At 51.1% G+C, this 14,660-nt stretch overlaps 1 protein-coding gene across 4 annotated transcripts in view; it reads left to right on the plus strand.

Moving 5' to 3' along the window:
- The window catches only part of NSG2 (neuronal vesicle trafficking associated 2), an 86,839-nt gene that overhangs the window by 41,940 nt on the left and 30,239 nt on the right, over positions 1 to 14,660 (plus strand). For 3 of the 4 annotated variants that reach the window (XM_089335072.1, XM_002710389.6, XM_089335071.1), the window contains one exon: positions 3,565 to 3,648. In XM_089335072.1, the coding sequence (XP_089191198.1) occupies positions 3,565 to 3,648 (84 nt within the window). Of the gene's footprint in view, positions 1 to 3,564; positions 3,649 to 11,227; positions 11,364 to 12,148; positions 12,325 to 14,660 lie in introns of those variants that run through there. The other variant, XM_089335073.1, reaches the window with a different exon arrangement.

Consider the following 14,660-nt stretch of genomic DNA (forward strand, 5'->3'; position numbering starts at 1 on the left):
GCTTGCAGACCACATGATACTTCCTGCTTTTGTGTCCTTGACCATGTGGTTCTCTCTATAGAAAATGTCCTCGCTTGCCTTCTTGTCCACCCAGTAAATGTCTACTCATCCTTCAAACCCTGATCCCACCCCTACTCCATCCTCCCTCCCCTCCCCATTAGTGTGGGAAGGAGCATGCTTAATAGCCTTGTTCTTAAATTTTTTTAAAAAATAATTTATTTGAAAGGGAGGGAAGGAGGGAGAGAGATTGAGAGAGAGAGCAGGAGAGAGAGCAAGAGACAGAGAACTTTCGTTTACTGTTTTACTCCCCAAATGCCCACAATAGCAGGGGCTGGACCAAACTGAAGCCAGGAGCTCAGAACTCAGTTGGAGTTTTCCATGGGAGTAACAGGGATGCAACTGCTTGCACCATCATTTGCTACCTCCCAGGATGATGGAAGTGGAAGTGGAAGTGGACCCAGGACTCAAACCCACGCCATGCCATGAGGGATGTGGGTGTCCCAAGCAGTGTCTTAGCTGTTGTGCCGAACGCGCATCCCCAGCTCTGCCCTTGAGAAGGTCTTGTGTGGACTTGAAGGCTCACAGGTACAGCCAGGCTCAGTCTCATGTGTGTTTCAAACAGCCACAGAACAAACCGTGGTGGCACCCGGAGGCAGAGTTCAAAGAAACATTTGTTGTTCACTCAACCATCTGAGGGTTTAACTCGTGTTAACTCATCTACGTCTCATAACAATCCAACGAGATACTTATAGTTATTTCCTTTGTTCCATGGATGAGAAAACCAAGACACAGAAGGCTGCTAGGGTTCACCTGAAGCTACCACCCAGGATTTGAAAGCAGCCCACATTCTTCCAACCCTCCCCCACTACCATATTAGCAATATCAATATCTCATGGTGTAGAATCAAGGAGCTCCTGGCTTAGAACCTAAAGCACACATGCAAAGTATGTGAGTTATTTTCATTACCTATGGTACAGAGGCTTCTGTGTCGCCATGCCTTGGCAGAGGAGGTAGGAAGGAAGAAAAAAAAGAGTAGATTCCTCCCCCCACCCCACACACTATAAGCCCTTGTCTGTGTTGGGCTGCACCCCTTTCCTATTTGAAGCAGCAGGCAAGGGCTGTCTTTTTGTTGTTTAGAGGAGCAGACTACAGAGAGGGTGGGGCACAATGGCAGAATTCATACCTGGAAATGGGCTCTGAGGCCGGAGGAGACCCAGGGCCTCCTTAACTGACATACTTGAGTGCCGCAAGGTAGATACTCCCTTCCTTTCTGAGCTGCGGGGAGTCTACCACGGCTTGCAGACTTTAAAGAACATTCTTCCAGGAAAATTTGTGCTCCAGTCAATACACCTGACTGTTGTCTGGTGAAAAGATGATGGGAGTTTTCGGGGAAAATTCGTCATTTTAAGCTCTAAGTCTGTGAATTCAAGCTGTAAGAGTGATCGTGGTTAGAAGATTGCTTCCTTTCAGCTGTGTGTCCTTGCACAAGTGTCTGAGCACCCCTGAGCTGCAGCTCCCTTGTCAAGAGGGTGGAAATAGTAATGGTGTGCAGCTAAGGGACATGAAGTACTTGATCCTAGTGCTGGCACACAGAAACAGCTCAAGGCTACCACTCGTTATCATCTTGCTGAGCCCTAGAAGCAACCTTGCTAAGCCCTAGAAGCAACCTTGCTAAGTGGGGTTGTGATCATGGCTAGGTGGGGCCCCAAGGCCCAGTCGGTTCTGGGTTCCTGCAGGCCTGGGGCATTGGCAATAGCTACTGATGATCTGCCAGGTTTCTCTTCCTTCCACTCTGTCTGTATAGGGGGATGGAGTGCCATTCTTGGGTTGTTGGGTTGACAGCATATCCTTTTTTTTTTTTTTAATTTATATTTATTTGAAAAGCAGAGTTACAAAGATACACACACACACACACACACACACACACACACAGATCTTCCACTGCAGCCAGGGCCCGGGCCAGGCTGACACCAGGAGCCAGGAATTTTCTCCAGGTCCCTGTGTGGATGGCAGGGCCCAAGGACCCAGACCCGTTTGCTGCTTCCCCAGGCATTTTGGCAATAAGCTGTTTTGGAAGTAGAGTGTCTGAGACTGGAACCCGGCACTCTGATATGGGATTCTGGCATCACAGGCAGTGGCTTTTATCCACAATGTCAGCGCCACCCTCCACACGAATTATTTATACAAGGACACTTCAAAAAGTTCATGGAGGGGCCAGTGCTTTGGCATAGTGGGTTAGGCATCTGCCTGCGGTGCCGGCATCCCATGTGGGCACTGGTTCGAGTCCCAGCTGCTGCACTTCCAATCCAGCTCCCTGCTGATGTCCTGGGAAAGCAGTGGAGGATGGCCCCAGTTCTTGGGCACTTACACCTGCTTGCAAGACCCAGTGGGAGCTCCTGGCTCCTGGCTTTGGATTAGCCCAGTTCTGGCCATTATGGCCATTTGGGAAGTAAACCAGTGAATGGAAGACATCTGTCCATCTCTGTAACTCTGCCTCTCAAATAAATAAATAAATCTTTTTAAAAAAAAAGTTCATGGAAAGTGAAATTAAAAGTAAGTTTACTTTGGTGCAAATTTTTAAAAAAATCTATGCATACAAGGGGTCTTCAAAAAATTTAAATGTGTATTATGAAAAAACTATGCATGGATTTCAATTTTTTTTGTACCAAAACTAACAAACATCTTTTCATTCCACTTTTCCACAAACTGTCTGAAGTACCCTTGTATAACCAGAGCTGTGGGAAAATCTAAATGCTCAATTAAAGGTTGATTAGGTCAATTGTACTGTATGAGTGCAGTGAATTTACACCACCAAATGGCGTGGGGAACCAGCACTGTGGTGTAGTAGATTAAGCTGCTGTCTGCAGTGCTGGCATCCCGTATTGGTACTGGTTCGAGTCCCAGCTGCCCCACTTCCATTCCAATCCAGCTCTCTGCTAATGTGGCTGGGAAAGCAGCAGAAGATGGCCTATGGCCTGAATTCTTGGGTCCCTGAACCCATGTGAGAGATCCAGATGAAGCTTCTGGCTCCTGGCTTCATCCTGGCCCAGGCCTGGCCATTGCAGCCATTGGAGAGTGAATTAGCAGATGGGAGATTCCCTCTCTCTCTCTCTCTCTCTCTCTCTGTGTGTCCCTCTCTCTGTAATCCTTTCAGATAAATAAATCATTTTTAAAAAGGCAAAAAGAAATCATACATTTCTCTACACTGGGAACTTGGGAGAAAGTATAGTATTGTATGATAAAGGGTGATGAAGTCGTTCATGAAATATGACTCCATTTCGTTAAGATGTTCTCATTAATAGCGAATACATATAATACGCGTATGTCTATGCAGCACCTGGAAAGGTATAACCAAAGCTGTCGGCTGTGGTTGTCTGTGGGAACAGGGAAGTGTGGCTTACATTTTCTCTTTTCTGGCAAGTGTTTGGGAGACAGGAATTCTTCCTCTTCTGATCTTTACGCCATGGTAGTAGATTTAAAAAAAAAGCAAAAGGAGGGGGCGCGTGCGGGGGGGGGGGGCTGTTCCTAGTGTGCGCGTGTGCTAATCCTGGGTGACCCTTCCAGGTGATCGTGAAGACAAGAACGGAATATCAGCCGGAACAGAAGAACAAAGGGAAGTTCCGGGTGCCGAAAATCGCCGAGTTTACGGTCAGTTTCTTGATGGTGTAACACACACAGCAAAGGTAAGGCCGGCTACGGCCAGCTCAGCCCCCGCCCGGCCTCTGGCGCCGGCCCTGCCACGCAGGCGCGGACTGCGCCGGCGCTGCCCGGAGAATTCCTTGAAGCCCTCTTTCTGGGTTGCTGCGTTTAATCAGACAGCGGGAGCTCCACTCTTGTCCTCCAGGATGCTCTGTGGAATCTGGGAGTTAATACTGCCTCCTTCATTCCTTTTCTCCTGTCCCCTTGCTTTTCCGTCGCAACCTGCGGGAAACGTGGTGGAAATGTGTGCAGAGCTTCAAGTTGTAGTCAGTGCGAGAGGTTGTAACAAGTGCTGCAAAGACAAAGGGAAAGAAAATCTGGCTTCTGGGTAGTGAGAACCAAACGGTTGCCCTGCTATGCCTTGGTGGAGGGCTCACCAGGGCCTGTGGTAAAGACTCCTTGCCGTGGGGAATTGTGAGAGGGAGCCGTGGAGCCTGCTCTGTGATGGTGAGAGGAGGAACTTCCCGGAAAGTCATGTGGGAGCTGAGATGGAAGTGGGGGTGAGCAGGTGCTGGTGGCTGAAGAGACAAGAGCTTGTGTAAAGGCCCCGAGGCCAGCCTGGATGTAAATAAGGTGCATGAGGATGGGCGCTGGGGGGTGGGGTGGGGTGGCAAACAGAGATGAGGCAGGAGAGGACAGAGGCGGCCAGGCCTTGGAAGCTGTATGGAGAGATCCAACGGTGATGCCTGATGCAGCAAGAAGCCTCTAGGGGACTTCAACACGAGGCAAGAAGTGATCGAATCCAGGTTTTGGGAAAAGCGTACAGACTTCTACAGAGTGCCTGGGTACAGCAGTCAGGAGGGAGCTTGGGGCGGCTGTCAGACTACTGCAGTGGTCCAAGTTAGAGACGGCAGGAGTAGTTCAGACAAGGGTGGGAGCGGACAGAGTTGTGGATGTTCATAGAAGATATTTAGGACGCAAATTCAGCCGTGGGGGCAGGAGGACACGTGGTTCCATGGGTGGATATCGAAGTGGTCTGGTTGAGTTTGAGCTTTGTTTCCACCTAATCTATCAGACAGAGTGACTAACCCTTATGAAGCAGAGTTAATAGTAGGGCTGCTGTGTGGATGGAGTGTGGACTGCATGAAAAGCACTTGGATCTTTTGGGAGAAGTGCACCATTAATAGTAGCGTTTATGTCAACTGGGACACCAGGGGTTTTGAAAGTGAAAACAGCCTTTGGTCGATTGTCCAGCAACTGGAATGTGCATGTGGATACACTTACTGGAGTGTTTCTGTCCTGGACTGTCTGTCTCCCAGCTGCACCTTGAGCGCCTTCACCTCCATTTATATCCTTGGACTGTGGGTGTGGGCTTTGAGAGCAGGCGCTGCTCTTCTTTTTCCCTGGACCTTGAGTGTCTGTTCCACAGCGTGGTTCCAGTGAGTGTGGTCCCAGCTGCACACAGATCCCTGTACGAGTGAGCACACCCCTGCAGGAACACACATGTGACATTGTGGTGCATAATATGTGTGCATCAAGACCAGGGGACAAGGTTGATCTGGCCTCCCGGAAGCAGAGATCATGGCAAATTTGCCCAGATTGATACAGAAGAGTGTTTGCCATGGGGCTCTTCTGAAAATCAAAGTTTGGAAGCAATGCTAGACTTTCAACAACTGTATCATGGCTCTGTCAACAAGCTTGCCTCCCTAGAATGGATTCTTAGTTTCTTTTTTTTTTTTTTGACAGTGGGGGGGGGTCTTTTTTGCCGTTGGTTCACCCTCCAATGGCCGCTGCGGCCGGCGCACCGTGCTGATCCGATGGCAGGAGCCAGGTACTTCTCCTGGTCTCCCATGGGGTGCAGGGCCCAAGCACTTGGGCCATCCTCCACTGCACTCCCAGGCCACAGCAGAGAGCTGGCCTGGAAGAGGGGCAACTGGGACAGAATCTGGTGCCCCGACCGGGACTAGAACCCGGTGTGCCGGCGCCGCAAGGCGGAGGATTAGCCTAGTGAGCCGCGGCGCCAAGATTCTTAGTTTCTTAAAAACCACATTTTTTTCCCTTGGAGGGTAATTTATTCTGAATTATGGGCTTGAGAGAGATTTTCATCTTCTCTTTGCTTTTCTGTGCTTATCAAGTCTTACGCAATGAACGTGTATTGTTATAATCATCAGACAAATAGGAGAATCGTTTTTGAAATTTGTTCCTTCTGCCAAATAGAATGTGAAACACTTTTAATGGAATAGTCCATGCTCAGCAGTCATTTAAAATGATGGCCGTGAAAACATGGGATGATCTGGGCAAATACTTGAGGGGATGTTGGGGGTGGGGAGGAAGCAGAGATTAAAATTGCATGCTTTCTAGGATTGGAACTATGAAAGAAACAAACACCACAAAGGAAAAACAACATGGAAATAAACAAGTTGAAACCTGCCCACAGCTGGGCTATCCATAGCGGCATGGGGCTGTGTCCTGTTTCCGCATCGTTTCCCTTTGCGAGGACTCTGGGCGACATGGCTGTTTTAGCATCTTTAAATAAGCCAGCCTGACACGCAAGGGGCCTCCCTTGGCTGAGCTGTAACTCTCTGTGGTTGCAGTCACGTGCAGTCAGCTGCGGTCCAGACAGTGTTAAATGGAAGGTTCCAGAAGTAAACACTTCCTAAGTTTATGCCCTTCCCAGTAGCATGATGCAGCCTCGCACCGGGCTGCCGTCTGGTCCAAAGGCGGCTCTTTCCTTTCCCCAGCACGGCCACACTGTTCCACGCTGGACGGATCTGTTCAACCCCATCCTGGCATGCCTGGGAAGAGACTTGGTGTGTGCAGGCTGTGCTACTATTGGCTGCTGCAGGCATCCGCTGAGGGCCTGGGACGAAGTCCCTGGGCATCAAGGGGCCTTCTGTTTCTCCAACAAGTAGGGCTCACAGAAGTGATGTCAGCTGCTCACCCTGCTGCGGAGCCGCAGAGCTGGGGTTCACAGCCGGGCCTGCTGGGCCTTTCCATGTAGCCGTGCACCTGCAGTAGGTAACTTCCAGTTAGGGCTTAGGATTGAAATGAGTCAGCTAAGAGGCAAGGAGCCACTTGGCCAGGGTCCAGGGCCTCCTGGGGGTGGGGCCCTGACTGTGGGCGGGCAGAAGGGCGCCCTGCCACCAGGAACAAAATAGGAGGAATGCAGCAAGTCTCCTTTGCTTATGTAAAGCTATGAGCCTTAATTAGCCTGGTTTTCACTTTCTGAAAGGGAGCTCCCTGTGGGCCCTGTGGAGGAGGCAGAGAAGAGTGGGGAGTGTGGGGGTGTGGGAGGCCTAATGAAGATGAGGCTGGGAGTCTGAGCTGAGTCAGCTCTGCAGCTCAGGGCTCAGGCTCCAGGTGGGACTGGGGTGCAGGTTGGAGAAGGGGGGAAGGACTTCCTGGTGTCTGGCTTGTGTGACTGGGCCCAGGACCCAGGCAGGAAGTAGGAGAACAGGGGAGTGCGTGCCTGGAGGCTGGTGCGGTGGGGAGGAGGAGGCGCCCTGGAGCATTGCATCCTGGAGCTCAGGGTGGAGATGTTGACTGGAGAAACCCCATGAAAGTCAAGGGCTTTGGGGTTAGGGCTGCAGAGCCTGCACTGGCCCCTACCTGAGAGGTGCTGCATGGAGCCCAGGAAACCCTAGGGATCCCTTGCCCACCGCCATTCCTTCCCCGGGGGTGGTACAACTTGAGACTTCCAGTTGCAAAGCTGACCTGAGAGCTCAGTTCTGTGAGACAGCAAAGAGACGAGGGCAGGGAGAGATGACTGGAGAAAGATCCCTGAAAGCATTGCCTGGAATTTCTGTCATTTCTAAGGCCTAGGAAGCCCTTGCCGTCATGGTCAAGGGAAACAGACCTGAAAAACAATCCTGGGGCCACTGGGCAGCTGGGAGGCGGCAGGGGGAAGCTGTGGCCTTCCCTCTGATTCTTGGAGAGATGTGCCACCTTGGCAGGAGCTGGAGCTGGGAGGGTGCTGGCATGCCGGCAAGTCCTGGTGCTATGGGGGCTGCTGGTCGAGGAGGGCGCTCGCGTGTGATGGGACCGCCGACCGTGCTGCCGGATTATTCCTGACCTGGTCTGTGGGGCCGATCAGAGTGACATCTCCAGTTGCTTTTTGTGCAAGCTGATGAAAAGCACCTGGGCTCACCTGGGTGTGTCAGACTTTGATCTGATATGTATTGGCTCAGGACTTTGGGAAAATCCTTGTACTGCTCTGAGATCCTGATGGCTCATCAATAAAACCAGGACACAGTCTCTCAGCGCTGATTAGTTTAAGTTCTTGTTGCCCTCTAGAGGATTAATAAATGATCATTTAATTTCCTGCCTATTCACATCTCTTTTCTTCCCTCTAAGTTCTGAGCTTGCTGCCTAATTAGCTGGATTTTTGTCTGTTGGTTGGGCTCTGGCCCTCCCCTGCCTGGCTTTGCCCATGGGGACGGGACTGGGGCAGTCTGGAGGAACTGTAAGGTGGTAGCCTGTTCAGTGCCTGCATTCGTGAGCACTCTGGGGCTCTCCACAGTGACCTCTGGAGCCATGAATCTGTCCCCTGGAAAGTGGGGGCTTCTTTTTTTTGGCAGTACACTGTTTTGCAACACATCCATTCTAAGGTGCATTAAAAATGCCTTTACATCCACTTCTCAGCCTAACAACAACCTTGGGAGCTAGGTATTCTTATCAGCCCCAATTTACAGGTGATGGAACTGGTGTCCAGAGAAGCAATGTTACTTTCCCAAGGTCCCTCAACCAGGAAGTGTCAGAGTGAAGTAAGAGCCCAGCTCCGTGGCCGCGTCTCCCCTCTCTGTGCCACACCTCATTGCTGCCTTTCCAGTGTCCTTGTCCAGCCTCTTCTCCCTCTCCTTCCTTCCTTGTCTTCACTAATGTCTGCTTTGGACTGGTCTCGATGCCTGTTGTTGGCACTCACATGGGTGAGTGACAGAACACTTAGGTCACACATAAGCACTTCTGTGTAACATAAGCTTACACGTATGTGGGTTAGAGGAGACCTGCTCTGGCCGGCTTCTCAGCTGTGCTGTGCCTGTGGAGTCATTTCCTCAGGGACCCCTCCCTCATCCTCTTAGCCTGGGCTGGAGCCTCTTTTGGGCTCTGGTGGGTCACATGGGTGGGTCCTCCATCAACACTGAGCTCCAACTGGCTGCTCCCCCATCTGCAGCCCCTTCCAGCTTGCAGTCCCTGGAGAGCAGGAGAGTGTCTGGCCCACCTCTGTGTCCCTGGCTGCCAGCACAGGGCTCGGCATGGTGTGAGTGTTGGGTGTGCTGCATGCTGGACCCCAGCCTTTGGGGATGATCTCAGAGTTCATCCTTGACCCCGTGTCCTGATTCAGGGTTTAGATCTGGCCCCTTTGGCTATGACCTGGGCAAGCCCACATTGGAGGTTGTCCAGAAAGATCTCGGGGCTTTGCTTGCAGATCAAGCCAGAGCACAGTCCGGGGGGGGGGGGGGGGTTGGAGTCAGAGTGGGAAGGATGTGATGGACTAAGGGGACCAGAACTCGTCATTTGCTCTGGCAGGTGGACACAATAAAAGACAGGGCTTCAGGAGGAATTGAGAGCAAGAGGGGTAGTCCTTTTAAAAAAAAGTTTTAATTTTCTTTTCAGTTTCAGTTTTCTGTGCTTATTCATGGGGAATGGTGATTTAATTCAGTCCATGTGCTTGGCGCATAATGGACAAGTCGGGGTAATGAGCATTTCCTCCTTCTCAAGAATGACCGTTGCTGAGTGTTGGGGACCTCTAGGCTCTCCACCACTAGGTGTTTTGAGATGCGAAATGAATCCTTGTAGAGTGCAGCTGCTGTCCTGTGCTGTGGAGCCGTGGGGAGGAGGCATGGCGAGGTGCTGGATCATGGGAACCGTTATGGTCTGTGGGGCTAGTCCTGTGAATAGAACTGGCATCTGCATTCTTAAAAACAACCCAAAGAAACAGAACCAAAATAAAACACCTTTGGGGAAATTTCAGGCCTAACCTCGCAGGCTGTTGATTTCTGTACTGTTGCATCCACTCACTCATCAGCTCAATGATCTGGGCTCCTCTGCTGCGCCCACCCTGTGGCTGGCACTGCTAGCACGCCCTCCTGCTGAGCGAGCAGACCCCCTCCAGACTCTGCTGGAGGGATTATCACCCCACTGCAGAGGAGCAGCGGAACAGGCTTAGGGGAGGGGTGTGGAGCTGGGACCTTCTTCTGCCAGGCTCCAAGCCCTGGGCCACCTGCCCCACAAGTAGGGGCGTAGGGAAGGCTGTGGAGGGGAAGCTGCAGCCTGAGGATGGGGAACCCTGGCTCAAGAGAATGGCTCCCCGGGGTTTGCTACTGACCAACCAGCGCTGCCGGTTTCCCTTGTTCTTTTCTGGGGGCCTTGGCAGTCTGTCTTAGGCCTCTCTCTGCTCAGGGAAAGAGATGTGGAGACACAGCCGTGCTGCCTGCAGGTGCTGGTTGCCGTGACTGACAGCTGTGGAGCCAGGCCCCTCCCCTCTGGGGCAGTCCCCAGTGAGCGTCCTTTCTCGTCTGTTCTCATGCTCCACTCCACTGCAGCTGCATCCCCTCCTCTCCTCTCCTCCCTGGCCTCCGTCCCCTTCCTCAGCTCCCGCCAGCCATTCTTCTCACTGCCCAGGGGCCAACTCTGCCTGTTGCAGGTCCACACTGGTATTTTTGGGCTTCAAGCCTTTTCCCTGGCTTCTGTCTCTCACCTGTCTCCTCCCATAGGTGCTTCACCTCCCCAAAGCACTGGTCCTTACCTGATGAAACCGAATCCTCTTTAAAAAAAAAAAATCAAGAGACAGGGTGATAGAGAGAGAGAGAAAGAGAGAGAGAGAGAGAGGGAGAGAAAGAATGCCTCTCCCCCTCATCTGTTGGTTTACTCCCCAAATGCCTACAAGAGCTGGGGCTGGGGCTGGGGCTGGGCCAGAATAAAGCCAACAGTTGGGCGCTCACTTTTGGTCTCTTGTGTGGATGGCAGCGACTCAAGTACTCGGGCCATGATCTGCTGCCTCCCAAGGTCTACACTGGTAGGAAGCTGGATTGTGGAGCTGGAGCTGGAGCTGGATCTAGAACATGAATCCGGGTTTGCCAGTAATGGGCATCTTAAGCAGAATCTTTTTTTTTTTTTTTTTGACAGGCAGAGTTAGAGAGTGAGAGAGAGAGAGACAGAGAGAAAGGTCTTCCTTCCGTTGGTTTACCCCTCAATGGCCACCACAGCTGGTGCGCTGCGGCTGGCGCGCTGTGCTGATCCGAAGCCAGGAGCCAGGTGCTTCTCCTAGTCTCCCATGCGGGTGCAGGGCCCAAGCACTTGGGCCATCCTCCACTGAACTCCCTGGCCACAGCAGAGAGCTGGCCTGGAAGAGGAGCAACCGGGACAGAATCCAGCGCCCCAACAGGGACTAGAACCCGGGGTGCTGGCGTCGCAGGTGGAGGATTAGCCTAGTGAGCCGCGGTGCCAGCCAAGCAGAATCTTAACCAGTGGGCCAAACGCCTACCCCCAGTACTGAACCCATTGTGCCTTCCTCCATGCTGTCCCTTCACAGCCTGGAATGCCTTTTCTGCCTTTCTCTGGGGCCGTCTCCCCACTCCTCTCTCAACAGGCAACTGGCCTGCGGAGGCTGCACAGCCGCACTTTGCCTGCTCTTCCTCTTTTGGATTCCTGCACGCCTCCTATCCGACCCTCCGGTCCAGCACCTGTTAACCAGTGTTGGCATCGCTGCATTTCCTGCCTGGACGGTGAGCTCTTTGGGGCAGGACTGGTGCTTGCTTAATCTGGACCCCAAGAGCCCAGCCAGCACCTTGCCAGGCCAAACACAAAAAGATGGCTTTAATAAATGAATAAGGAGATGGGCGAGCCATCAAAAACTCCCCATGGCTGACAAGCTACACCACACGGCTGCACCAGCAGCTCTGGCTGTGCCGTTCTAAATACCTTTATTGAAAACCAGAGCCCTGTGTTTTCTTCTGCGCTTCTTGGAGAGGACAGGTTCTCACAAAAGCCCTCTGCCTGGGGCCACACCGCTCAGGAGGTGAGACCCCAGTACAGCCTGGCCACTTGCTGCCACCAATTCTCCACCAAAGTTCTGGCGACTGCATTCCAATGGTGAGATGCTGTTTACTGACCACGGCACTGAGATAAGAGCTTTTACTGTATCGTGTGTTGTCTTATTTTTTATTGGTCTCCCTTTTTTTTTTTTTATTTTGAGGTACATTTCTAGGCAAGTTATTAAAAACACTGCCTGCTGGGTTAGAAGCAGAGTCATTTTCTGGCACAGAAAGAATTTGCACATGAGTAGTTGGTGCAGAACGCTGTGCGAGTGTTTAATGTTTATCATTTCACTTCTGGTTGAGGTTTTATTGAAAATTAGAATACAGATCTGGCCTGTGTTTTTGGCTGAGTGCTTTCTCTTGGTCCCATGGGTGTGCCATCGGAGTGACTTTCAAAAATACATACTGTTACTAATGGATAGTTGGAAAGCAAATGTGGCTTAGTATTTAATTTTTCTTTTTTTTTTTTTTAGGAAAATATTTCTCACGGAAAGAAAATAGACACTCACAGTTGTGTCTTAGGAGGAGGATGCTCAGGGCTTGGACAAGGGGCTGGGAGTTCAATGACCACCCCACAGCCAAATGACCGGGCTCTTTTTTATTGCTGGCTTCTCATTCCCACTTATTCAAATAAATGTTGATAAACGGATGCCGCCCAAGTCAAGTCTCTTGTTAACACATTTAGTGTAGAGGCAGGCTTCCAGAATCTGGTGAACAGTTGCTTCCTAGGAGACCCTGAGAGCTGATTGTCCAAAGTTGGCAATGTAGTGTTGAGCTGTGGGTAGCTTGAAAACCAACCATGGTGAGACCAGGGAATAATGCATGTCCCCCTCTCTGCTCGCCAAGAGGCGGCTCACCAGTGTGCCACTGTGGCAAAGGCCAAATAGAAGAGCAAGAAATACGTGGGTTAGGCGTTCAATGCTGTGAGTTTGTGTGAGCTAAAATCCCTGTCTGCTCCCTGGACCTGTGTTTCCTCATCTGTAAACTGGGGGAATGAGGTCTACGTCAGAGGCCAGGTGCGATGCGGAGGCGGGATAATGCAAATGAGCACTGTTCCACAGTGGCTCCACGGAGGACCACTTCCTGTGGCTGTCACGTGACAGCTTCATTCCTGGGCACTTGCACACCTGGACAGAATGCCGCCACCTGCTCAAGCTTTTTTGACCCAGAGGTGTGTGTGCATGTGTGCATGTGTGTATGCATGAATGTGTGTGCACTCTTGTCTATGCTATCTTCCTGCCTGGGAATTGCCCAAGTTAAACTAAACTGTAAAGTGGTGGAGAATGAAAATGTTGCTGCAAAATCCTGTTATTTGCCAAGTATTAGGTTTGTCTTGCTCTTTCCTGCTTTCCTCTCTTTGAATGCACTCCCTAATCGCCCTGATCCAAAAACAAAAGAGGCAAACACTTCCTGAGGGAGATTTCAAGGCATGCCCCATGGCCCACCCACCTGAGGGGCCCAGTCCCCAGGGAGGGGAGGGAGGCCTCATCTCCCGACCTCCTAGCTCCCTGGCCCTCTGCTGCTGTAATGCTCAATGATAATAAGTGGGTCTTCTTTTCTTAAAAAATTTGTGATGTTAAAGCTCCTGGAACTGTCAGAGGAAGATGGGCCCTAACAAAGAGACTGAGCGTGCTGCTTGTCATGTCACCACTGTGTTCTATAATTATAAGAAAACGAGTTGTCATAGCAACTGTCACACAGGCACCCTTCCTGCTGGATAGGCACACGGGCTCCTCAGCAGAGGGGGGGATTTGCTTGTCCAAGGGGATTCAGCGCGCCTTTCTCATTCCCCACGCTCTGCGCTCGGGGCTGCCTCACCCTCGCTCAGACCCGGGTTCTACAGTTCACTGGGCCTGCACCTCCGTGAGCCTCAGCCTCCTCGCTCCAGGACTGCATGGTGCCCGTGTGTGTGCTGTGCTGCAGGCCTGGCGAACAGAAGCCCCTGGCACACAGCGGATGGCTTCCCCTTAACCCCTCCACTCATGAAAATGCTGGGAGGAAAGAGAGGGGCTGTCTCCCAGTCTTTAAAAAAATTGTTACTTTTGGTAGCATTTGTACTAGAAAAGCAGGTTATTGCATAGAAATGCTAGGCTGAATCATGCACAAGTGAAGAGAAAGGAACCATAGATAGATAGATAGGAGTGGGAGGAGTACACATTCAGCCAGATAAATGAAAATTCTCCATTTTTACATTGCATTTCTCTGAGGCAAAAAAAAAAAAAAAACAAAAAACCGTAATTAAAAAAAAAAATTTCTCAACTGAGTCAGGAAATCTGCTTTGTGGTCTCAGTTTCTGGGTCTTAGTCTTCCCATCTGTAAAATGGGTAGTTTGGGTGAGATGATCCCAAAGGTCCTTTGGCTGTGATATTCTAGGTTCTGAACCACGGATGACTTTGCTCCCTAGGGGACGTTTGGAAATGCCTGGAAACATTTTTGGTCACATCTGTGTGTGTGTGCATGTGTGCGTGTGCGTGTGTGTGTGTGTGTGTGTGTGTGTGTTACTGGCTATGGAACATCCCAGGATGCATAGGACCTCCCCCTACAACAGTTGTCCCTCCAAAAATGTCAGTAACACCAAGAGTGGGGGCCGTGGTCCTGGGTTTACTGGCATGCTTGTTGTGCTCCAACACGGGAATCCCAGCGCATGGATGCCACCAAGATTAAGTCCGATTTCTCTGGTACTGCAAGTTCTTCTCTTTGTAGCCTCTTAGAGATTGGAAGCCTTAGAGAAATTAGTAAAAATGGAGATAAAAAGGCTTTTTAAGACTGTAGGGGGCTGCTACGGTTCGAATAGGATTTGGCTTTCCACACTCCTGCACACATGTTAACTGCAAAGACTTATATTAAAAGTCAATGGAGTAATGTTAATGGCCGATGAATTTGGAGCGGACACTTGATCTAATCATGGCATCTGGGCCGCGGGCCCAGTGCTAGGTCTTTGGATCCCTGGGCATTCCTTGGAAAGTAGGGTTGGTGACCACAGCT

The sequence above is a fragment of the Oryctolagus cuniculus genome, chromosome 6 (assembly GCF_051225735.1).
Source record: "Oryctolagus cuniculus isolate XC-2025 breed Fujian yellow rabbit chromosome 6, ASM5122573v1, whole genome shotgun sequence".
In the NCBI taxonomy this organism is placed as follows: Eukaryota; Metazoa; Chordata; class Mammalia; order Lagomorpha; family Leporidae; genus Oryctolagus; species Oryctolagus cuniculus.